The 10691-nt window shown below is 42.6% G+C and overlaps 1 protein-coding gene across 2 annotated transcripts in view; it reads left to right on the forward strand.

Moving 5' to 3' along the window:
• FBXO16 (F-box protein 16) overlaps nt 1–9357 on the forward strand; it is a 45083-nt gene extending 35726 nt beyond the window's left edge. Inside the window, exons 8-9 of one of the 2 annotated variants that reach the window (XM_039875892.1) lie at nt 5903–6008; nt 7734–7907. In XM_039875892.1, coding sequence (XP_039731826.1) covers nt 5903–5992 — 90 coding nt within the window. In that variant the 3' untranslated portion in view covers nt 5993–6008; nt 7734–7907. Of the gene's footprint in view, nt 1–5902; nt 6009–7733 lie in introns of both variants that reach the window. The other variant, XM_039875891.1, reaches the window with a different exon arrangement.
• Nucleotides 9358–10691: the final 1334 nt, after the last annotated feature.

The raw sequence follows: 10691 nt of genomic DNA on the forward strand, positions 1-10691 counted from the left end.
TCAAATATGAGAGTTCTCTCTAAAAGGAGAAACGTTCTTAGGGAAACAATTTCAAATCTGCATGTATTGCTGTGAGCTTGGATGTTTTCTATTATTGAATAGGTTTGAGTTTTCAGATCTCACCCTTGAAGAAACACATGATTTCTTCTTAGGTTTTCAATTCTAGTGTCGCTACTTCGTTACGACTACTCCATTTAACCACCTTTTGGTGTGAACCATTGATGGAAGATGGGAATAAAGCCTCGATCTGATCACTAATGCTTTACAGTTTTGAAGATTGTTTATGAAAATTATATAAATATCGAGAAATGCTCATACTATTAGTTATAATAAAATTCCATACAGAACAAAGCAAGTTAAAAATATAAACACCAGAGGACAGCCAGGTACCATTTTAATTAAACTCCAGAGTTTTTCCCATCTTGTGTAAAGACGTGGAAAAAAAAAATCTTTTTAAAAAAATCTTGACAGCTGGCTCCACAATTCCTCTTTGGGAAGGGTGAGGAGGGAGCTATCTCCTTTGTGGAAAGCTGTTGATGAGCTTTTAGAGAGAGATGACACCTTGAGGGCTTGGATGCTAAGGGGCACCTCCACCTGAGAGGAGGGGAAACCTGCTCTACTGGGGATTAGAGAAAGTTTGTTGTTTCTGCTCCTGCAAGGGAAGGGGAGGAGGAGCGGATGGGGGACGGGGAAGAAAGAGAGAGAAGTCGGCCAGGTGGAGAGAAGCTGAGATGAGGTAGGCGAGGGAGGTCAGGAATGTGGGAGACAGTAACACAGCCATCCCAGCAGATGTATTTGCTATTGTTGGGAAGTAAACCCCACCTTCCATCTCTTCAGTAAATCCTGCCCAGTTTACACATGGAAACAAGATCTCTGATGTCTAGTAGGCCAAGAAAATGAAAGCCTCCTGGGTCAATTCACAAAAACCCAGGGAGTGTGAGCTTCGGACTTCCCAAGCTCTGGAACTGGACTCAGAAGACCTCAACTGACATCTTGTTTCACGTTCTTTTTTTTTCTTTTTTCTTTTTTACCAAGTTATGTATAAAAACAAATACCTTTTGTCCCACACTGAACTTTGGCTTTGAGGTTGGAAGTCCTCACTTTCTAGGTTCTGATTTGGGCACAGATTTCAAAAAGCTTGCTGTTTCAGGGCATTCACTGTAATAATACAAGTAACAAAAAGCTTTAATTACCTGCTTACTCTAATAGCTTTAGATAAGACCTTATCTTTTCCTGGGCCCTGCTGATTCCAGCCTCTGCAGTTACCTTCCCCACCTCTTTCCTAGATCACTTGATTCTTAGTGTCCTGATTATTTTAAATGCTTCTTTAACCTTTTTCACTTTATTTTTCTCTCCGGGTCAAACAGGAGGGTAAAAGGAAGATACTCTAAAGTAATTCCTGGTTCCTGGCATGGAAAGAATGATGGTTTCAGAATCAGGAGACCCGGGTGTCTAGTGCTACCGTTAACTTAGCAGTCATTCAGCTTCTTTGAGTTTTCATTTTCCTGTGTATAAAATGAGAGTTTGGATTCCAACATCTTTCAGGTTCATTCCAGGCAACAGTCTGCATCGACAGACCCCACAGCTTCCTACTGTATCCACTCCCCTCTCTCCTGATACCTGAGGGACACAGCTATGACTAAAGTGACTTTACGCAGAATAACCAAAAGAATCCATTATATTTATGAGTCCTAATTATAAACCAATAAAAACTGGTTTCTGTCTCTCATCTTTTCCTTGAACTTCAGAAAATATAATTAATTAGAAGAATTTACGAAACAAAGTTTATGCAGTGGTCTCCTTGCAGGCAATCTTCAATAGATTTCTTTCAATTCTGGTGAACTCCCCAGGTGTTTGTTTTATCGTGTTTGTTTGGTTTGGATGCGCAGAACTGAAAATATCTATAGGAGAGATTTTTAATTATTTAGTTCAATCAATGACATTCCTAAGAATTCCTTGGGAAGAAATAAGAAAGAATATGGGCTTTACAGTCGGGGAAGCCTGTTTTTTTGTTTTTTTGTTTTTTTTCACTTAACAGTGAGGCTTTGGATAAGTTTCTTAAACTCTCTGAGCCTCCATTTCTTCATCTGTAAAATGGGAATGATGATACCTCCCTTGCAGGATTGTTGTCAGGACTAAATGCCAAGTGTGTATTAGGCACAATACATGTTTGTGTTCTCCCCCATTAAATACCATCTGACTTTCTCTTTGCCAACCAAAAGAGCATGGATTTGGGGCTTAAACAGCCTGGGTTCATTGCCTGCTACCACAATTTTAGTAGCTCACTGTTTGGCCAAATTATTAACATCTCAGAGGCTCTGTTTCTCGTCTGTAAAATGGAGTTAGTAATAACACTGACTTCACAGGGTTAGAAGGTGGATTTAAAGCATTTAGCACAGTGCCTAGCTCAAAGGAAGTGTTCAGTAAAGAGTAGCTAGTAGGAGTAGACAGCAGTAGCCACAGCCAAAATCACACCAAATCACAGTCTGGGATCACAAGGAAAGATGAGGCGGTGCTGATGACAAGCAGCTGCTGAGAGGCTGATAAGGGGTCAGCCAGGCAGCCAGGAGGCTCCAGCCTATGAAATAAGCTTCTCTTTCCTGCTGTTACCTTTACTACCCCCAGTTTTCTCTGTCTTCCCCCTTCGTCTTTCCTTTGTCTCAGAGTTTCTGCTGTGTTGCATCCATAGCTATATGAAATGTAAGCCACATATGTTCTTTTCCTGCATGGCCTCTGGACCGTCTTGTGTCTGTACACATGCTCACGCATTTATTCCTCATCAGTGTTGGGTTTTTCAGTCCACACTTCTAGATCGAACAGTGAGTGTGTGTCGAACCGTGGTGCCATGAGTTCTGTGCCTTGTGCATGCCACCGCTTACTAAATGCAATCTTGGTTCTTAATTTTTGATACCTCAGAGAAAAAAGGCCTAATTGCTAAGAATCCTGGGGGCAAAATGAACTCTCAGGAAAGACCCCACTTAGAGTCTTTGCATCTCTCCTTTGTCTCTAAAAGAGCGTAGCTAACTTGTCTTGTCTTGCTGCCTCTTGTTTTATCATGTTTCACATAATAAATTACCCTGGCATTTCTAATAGAAGCGATTCTACCTGCTTTTCCTTCACTGACTGTTTAGACTGGGGCAAAATGGCTACTTGTTTTTATTTAAGAGTAAAACACAAAATATTTGACACAAATAGGCTTTTCTTCAGAATCTAGTAGAAGACAAGAACTGTGTTTACAAATTTTGTAATAGTATTATTTATATAGTATTACATATTATGACAGATATTTTAATCACTATTACTCCTGGAGTTTAAAATATATATGTGTATATATACGTAGTACATTTGTGGGTATAACATTTAGTAATGTATAACAACTACAGTAGAAACCAATTTACTAAAACATGGATGTTTTGAAATATGACTTCGCAATCATTTCTAACAACCATTTGAACTTGATGGCCTATGAACATTTTGCAACACGTCCCTACCTTATTTTATGCACTTGGGAGACTGAATGGTGCCATCACACAGTTTTGGATTTAAATTTCAAAACTGGCTAGAGTTGCTTTGCCTTCCTCTGAGGCTGACAGTTTTCCCCGAAGATTACTTGAAAGATAAACCAAGAATAAAGGCCTGTGGCTTCTTTAAAACCGTGTTGATTATTTCTCCCTAACACCTCACCTCTGTGTCTCACAGAATCAGAGTGAGCTAAGAGAAAAAGGGAGCACCCTCTCAGGGGTGTTGACCTAAGCAGAGGCCCCCTGGAAGGGTGATCAGACAGGTCCGAGCATCCTTGTGGGCTCCTAGGCAGACAGGGGCACCGCAGGGGTCCTCCTCACAGAATTCCCAGACAGAAAAGTCCATGAAGCAGCTCCATCCTGGGGTTAAGCATTTACTCACCTGAAGCCAGGATGAGTAGTTGTCACCCACCTTAAACTCTCCTCCCAGAATGAAACCCCTCTAGGCAGGCCCTCCCTTGCCATCTTTTCTATGCTCCAAACCGATATCCCCAACAGCGAGCCTTACTTATTGCTCAGCCCCAGCCTATAGGCAGTTTGCAGGGGTAAGTTGAAATTGTGTTTATATGATTAAAACAAAAAACTTTTGATTTTATGATTTTTGAGCACAATGATCTATATTTATATACACTATTATCATATCACCCCTGAACTTGAGTTATATTAAAGTGTTGAGGGTAGATTTTTTTTTAAAAGAGGGAGGTGTGTGGGGTCTTCCACAAAATAAAGATTGTCACCTTCTTTACCTTTCTTTACCACCTCAAAGGCTTGGGAAGTTTAAGTGAAATACTAAATGTGTGACTCTTAGCACCATGCCTGACATTCAGATATTTGCAATTATTATTGTTGATGATCGTAGAGGTGTTTCTAGAAGAATGATTGGCACACACAAGGGCTATCATTGATACTATGTTTATCCGTTTCCCATATCCACATACTTTTTTACCTAATCTGTTCTCTTAAGTGATTCGTAGGTTTATCCAATGGTGTTATTTGTATCAATGATCGTCTGCTAATTTATGCAAATAACATGAATGAAAAACAACAAAAAAAATCAATTGGTCAGTGACAGACACAGATATATATACAAGCTGGCAACTACAACTTACGACCTTATTGATAGTCCTTCTTGGGCCTGACCCTCCCGCAGGGCCCCACTCCTCCGAAGGTCACTCAACCTCAGTAGCCTCTCACCATTCTCACTTACTTTGTTGTGCCCAATAAAATGATACCTAGCCTGAAGATAGGAATTTTCCATCCCTGTTAACAAGTCCACCTGCACGTTGGTTTTAGCCATCGCTCTGAAACATAGGAAAGGAGGAATCATTTATATGTTTATTCATTTATCCAACAAGAATTTTACAGGCATTGGACTAGGCATTAGGGGTACAACTGTAACAAGATACAGTCCCTGCCCTTCAGCTGCTGACAAGCTGGAGAGGGAAAGCGTCCAGTCAAGCAAAGGGTAACTCCTAGGTACCTGGGTTGGCGGTTGTATCACTGTTCCTGCCACCACTACTGTGACTGCGAACACAGCAGGACGTGCTAGGTGTGAACATACATCCTGGAGGTACCTGCGGGACTGCAAGTGTACAGCTTCAGAAGAGAGCTGAATATATGACCCAAGAACTCAGGAAGGAGAGTGAGGCCAGAGAGAGAAATCCAGCAATTGAAGATTTAGACATCGATTGCCCCAAAAGTGGGCCAAGAACAGAAACCTGGAGAATTCTAATGTGTAAAGCATGGCCTTACATTTCTCTTCTCCTGTGTCCTTTGATTTAAAGACAGGATAACAACATGAAGAGATATTATTGGGAAAATATCTCTAGGAAAAGAACAGTAAGTTCAACTGATAAGAGAAGTATATTGAAATTACCTGATTCCATTCCTCTTCATAGGAACAGGTTGAAGAAAGGCATACTCTTTGCTCTAGCATTACTGGTAGATTGCACGGCTGTCGGCACAGGCTACAGCAGATAGCCCTGCACATATGTAAAGATTATTTATATCAGCATTGTTTGTAAGAGCAAAAGATTAGGAACAGCTCAAATATTTGCCAATATGGCTTATCTATAAATGGATTATAATACAACCATTGGAAGGTTGAAGAAGTTCTTTAAGTACTGATTGAATCACTTCGGAATTTACAAGTGTTTTAGGGGCTTTTTGCCAGGAACCAGGGGCTCATACCGAGCATTGGTATAAAAAAGGTTTCAAATTATTTCAACTAGATCGTCAGATGCTCTAGACCGTGTTCCAGGACTATCAGATTTGTACTCTTTTATATGACTTCCCCATGTTTTCCCCAAAATCTTGTTTTTCTCTTGTAATGATGGACATTAAAGTCTTATAATGAAAAGGGTCTGTGAACTTGCTTTCAGGGACAGCAAGGAAGGGTGGACATAAGGAAGCCATCTTCCCAGAGTCCATCTGGAAAGGAAGAGAAACCCAACAGTCTAGATAGGTGGTGAAAACTACCCAGAGGAGGTATGTGCGAGGCTGAGGGGAGGAGGTCCCTGGGACCTGCCACAGCAAAAAAGGACAGCTTCCAAGGGGCCTGCCTGGGCCCGTGAACTTCCTCGGGGGACTTAGGAGAAAGAGTTTCCTCAAATTCAGTGTTAAATAAGCTTTGCACAGTAATAGGATTAAATCTGAAACTGTTACAGGTAAGATGTGACTAGCCCATTCTTGTATCACAGAGAGCTAGGCTTTTTCTTCCTTCGGCAGGTATTATTGTATTTTAATTGTTACTAAAATAGCACAAAGGAACACTGCTATTTGTTGTCTTACCTTATGCTGCTCTTAGAACAACACTGAAAATGCTTACTCTGCGCTGACCTTAACACAACACCAAAAACCAGGGAAGATTATTTACTCCCATTTCTTTCCTCCTTCCTCTTGGATTCTAACAACTTGCTAGGTTTAACCCCAGTTTTGCCTGCTCTTTCCCAGAAAAATCATCAGCAAACATGTACGGATCTACTTACGATAGGCAGGCCGCCGTAGATTCAGTGAGATAAAAGATTCCAGCTTCGCTCTCAGGGAGCTCGCAGTCTCATCGGGAGACAAATAATTACATTCAGAAACAAATACTAATGCCCAAGAACATATGTTCAGTGCTAAGTCAGAGGCCTCTATAATAATGGTCTCAGGAATCCAGCTGAGGCAGACACCCCTGAGGGTCAAGATAAGCTTCTTGGAGAAAGTGGGCCTCGAAGGACAGATTAGATTTAGAGAAAGAGTAAAGAGACTATGTGAGGTAAGACCAGTCAGGGCGATGCATCTTTGCGGAATAAGAGGGACCTGGTTCTCTGGAGAAGAGGACAGGAGAGAGCAGTCATTGGCTGAAGCAATTTCTGATTCAATAAAAGTCTAAAGTAGGATTTTCCCCAAATTAATAGAAACCCTGTGTGTTGCAAGCATATCCATCAGAGCATTAGAGGGATGTAATAAGTGATCTGACTGCCTGGGACTCGCCAGCTGAATATGGAGTAAGATGGAGTAATAGTTCAGGGAGAATTACAGTATCTATGTATCTGCTCGACCTCCGTACGTCTTTCTGCACAGAGAAGGGGTGAGGGTGAATTTACAAGTGCCCTGAATTTACACGTGCCCTGCAAGCTCAGCTTCTATTATTTCTTTCTCTCGCTCTCTCCATTCTTTCCTCTTCCCTTTCCTGCTCACGGCCAGATGTTGAAGAGAAATCATTTCTCACTGTGAGTTTTGGTTGGAACGTCAACCTGTGCCATTTGCCTTTTTAGAGAGAATGTGTGCATGCACAGATTAATAGGGATATAAAGAATGGAAACTCTGCAAGTACTCACCTGGTCTAAGAATCACAAGTCTTTGGACCTAGCTCTAACGCCTTTTTGTTCTGTGAACTTGGTCTGGCACTTAAACTACCTGTTCTTGGTTTCATTTATTTATAAAACGGAGATGTTAATACCTCCCTACCTACCTCACAGAATTTTCTCGAGGTGCAAATGAAATTATGGTTATGAAAGCACTCTGGAGACTAATGGAGTTATTATTGGTAGCTCAGCGTGAAGATTGCATGGGGATAAGGGGTGGCGAAATTGGGAAGTCTCAATAAATCGCACCTAGTCCTGCGATTTTATATAATTGTTTTACATCATTAAAATAAGTTTAATTACATAGCTTCTTCTGATGTTTTAATGACTCTCACTCTAATGATATCTTTTTCCTCCCTAGATATCCCTAAGGGCAGAACCCAGCTCCCTTCTACAAGTTCCAGCTCTTCTCGCCTGGCCTCCTCATCGGTTAGCGGGGCTCCCAGCCACCGAGGCAACAACGAAAGTACTCAGGCAGCATCTTCAGAGACACTCTGGGCTTCAGTCATTACCCATCCAGGCTCCAGAGCTGAAGCTGATTTAAAAATGTAAAAAGATCTTTTTAGAAGTGACAAGATGCCCTACACGTTGGAGATTTGGATGTTACTTGGCTCCTCTATTGGAAACTGTCGGTTCAGGCACCTTAATGTGGAAGTGAATTCTACAGTATTTCGGCAAAAGAGATTCATGACATAAATGGTGACATATTTACAAATTTAGATAGAAATGCAAAGATGATAGGTACCATGGAGTTGATAAAAGGATATGGGACAGCACCGCTGGTAATATTGGGTATATGAGATAGGGTCCCAGAAGGACACAGACAGCCCACTCCCAAGGCTGCTCGAGTAGTTTAATGATGGGGCTCTTACCGTGCTGTCTTATTTTGCTAGGCCTTCCATAACAAATTACCACTATCTTAGTCCGTTTGGGCTGCTGTAACAAAAATACAATAATAGTTAGGTGGCTTATAAACAGCAGACATTTATTTTCTCCCAGTTCTGGAGGCTGGAAGTCCAAGATCAAGGTTATCAGGGTCGATTTCCTCTGAGGCCTCTCTCCTTGGCTCGCAGATGGCTGCCTTCTCGCTGTGTCCTCACAGGGTCTTCCCTGTTTCCCAATCTCTTCTACAAGGACAAAGTCGGATCGGATTAGGGCCCATTCTAATGACCTCGTTTAGCCTTAATTACCTCTTTAGGGACCCTATTTGCAGATAGTCACATTCCAAAATCCTAGGGGTTAGGACATAGGAATTTAGCGGGAACACAGTTCAGCCCATGACACACACTGTGGGCAGGGTTAAAAACACTAAAATGAAATGGCGACACACCTAGGAACTAGAAACAGTGGATGCCTTTACCATCCTTTGTCCTAAAGAGGCAAAAGGGAAAGGGTGCCTTGTTCCTAGAACCCAGGGAGAGGGGCTGCCCAACAAGATGTGGGCCACGTGGAGGACGGAAGCAGCCACCGTGGAAACCAAGCCCTGCTAGGGAGCAAAGAGGAGAGGACCCGAACCGTTCTCTCCCCACCCTTTGACACTCCAGCAGCTCTTCCTTTTGGTCAAAACTATCTAGAAGTCAGACAGCAAAGACACCTGGGGGTTGCAGCTCTTACGTGTCAGCCTCCAGGGCAGGCAAGGGAGCTGAGAAGTGTGACCACGAATGGGCGCAAAGGGGTAGGATGTGAGTGGAACAGTGAGGAATAACCAGCACAGTGGAGGGAGATGTATACATTTCCAAAGGAAGAATTAGGATTGATATTCAAGCAATGGCTGAGCTTTAAAGTTGCTGGAAAACAGAAAATGTTACTTAGCTGCAACAATATTAGTCATACACTCTAAATTAAAGGACCTACTCATGTAACCATTTCAAGGTCCCAGAAGTTACTATTCTAGGATACTTATATACCTAAGTAAAGCAGGATGGTAGAAAAACAAATATGTTTGTCAATCATGTAATAATGAACACTTATATTCTTACACTACATACTGTAATGTGTATATATGTGAATGGTTTAAAATAATGGCCTGACAGGATGGCCAAGGATACAGTGGTTTGGATGTCCAGATAATCAATGGAGGACAAAACATGACCAACTTACAATTGATTAGTTTGCACCTGAAGCTCACTCAGGGCTCTGAGAAAGAAAAGAAAACACATGTGGATGAGACATTGGTGTTCTTCCCATAGGCAAGCAGATGGCTACCATTTAGGATTTCTTCTTCCTGGAGTCTGATCCCTCATAGTCTACCCCCAGGAGCCAGGGGCAGCTGTAAAAGCTGGGGTGGCCTGCAGCTCCAGGATTCTGTCCACCTTTGTCCAGTGAACCACTGGGATTATTGCAGGAGCCAGTCCTGTTGTGGGCAAATGTTTGAAAGTGCCAATCTAGAGTATGTACCCAGCCCTTTCTGGAATAAGCTGGTATCTTCTGGGGCAAGGAGAAAAAAGGTCCTGTCCAGTATGAGTGGCTGCCTCCTAAGCTGCATTTGATTTATCTCTTCCTGGGAAACAAACTATTCCCAGACTTTGTTGCTTACAACAATGTATTGTTCTCCTCATAAATCTACAATTTGGGAGGACTCTGGGAAAGAGCCTGTCTCCGATCCACACAGCATCCTCTGGGTCCTCCCAACAGGGGGCTGGAAGATGCATTTCCAAGATAGTATAGAGACAGGGCTGGAAAGTTGGTATTGGCTATTCACTGGTCACTCAGTCGGGGCTCAGGGCCGGGGCCTCTGCTCCTCTCCATGTGGACTAGAATTCTTATAGCACAGAGGCTAGGTTCTAAGGATGAACGTCCCAAGAGAGAGCCATCTGGAATCTAAATCACCTGTTTTGTCCTAGCCTTGGAAGCCTCAGAGTGTCACTCCATCATCCTCCAGTGGCTTATCCGATTTTAAGCAAAGGGGGCATGGACTCAGGATTGTTGCAAGGCTCTGGAAGAACATGTCAGATGGGAAATATCATTGTGACCATCGTGGAATGGACTCAGGATGGTTCTTTGTGTGACCCTTACCTACCCGTCATTGGTCATAGCATAGTTAAATGAACTGTGTACATCCCTGTTAGTCTGCCCAGGCTGCAGTACAAATACCACACACCGTATGGGGGCGGGCTTAAACAAGAGAAATTTATTTTCTCACAGTTCTGGGGGCTCTAAGTCCAAGATCGACGTGTCGGCAGGGCTGGTTGGTGTCAGGTGAGTGCTCTCTCCTTGGGTTACCTTTTCACTATGTGCTCACTATGGCCTTTTTTTTTTTTGTGCCTGTGCAGAAAGGGAGGGAGGGGGAGAGAGAGAGAGAGCGAGTGCAAGCATGCAT

The sequence above is a fragment of the Pteropus medius genome, unplaced genomic scaffold (assembly GCF_902729225.1).
Source record: "Pteropus medius unplaced genomic scaffold, Ma_sr-lr_union100, whole genome shotgun sequence".
Classification (NCBI taxonomy): Eukaryota; Metazoa; Chordata; class Mammalia; order Chiroptera; family Pteropodidae; genus Pteropus; species Pteropus medius.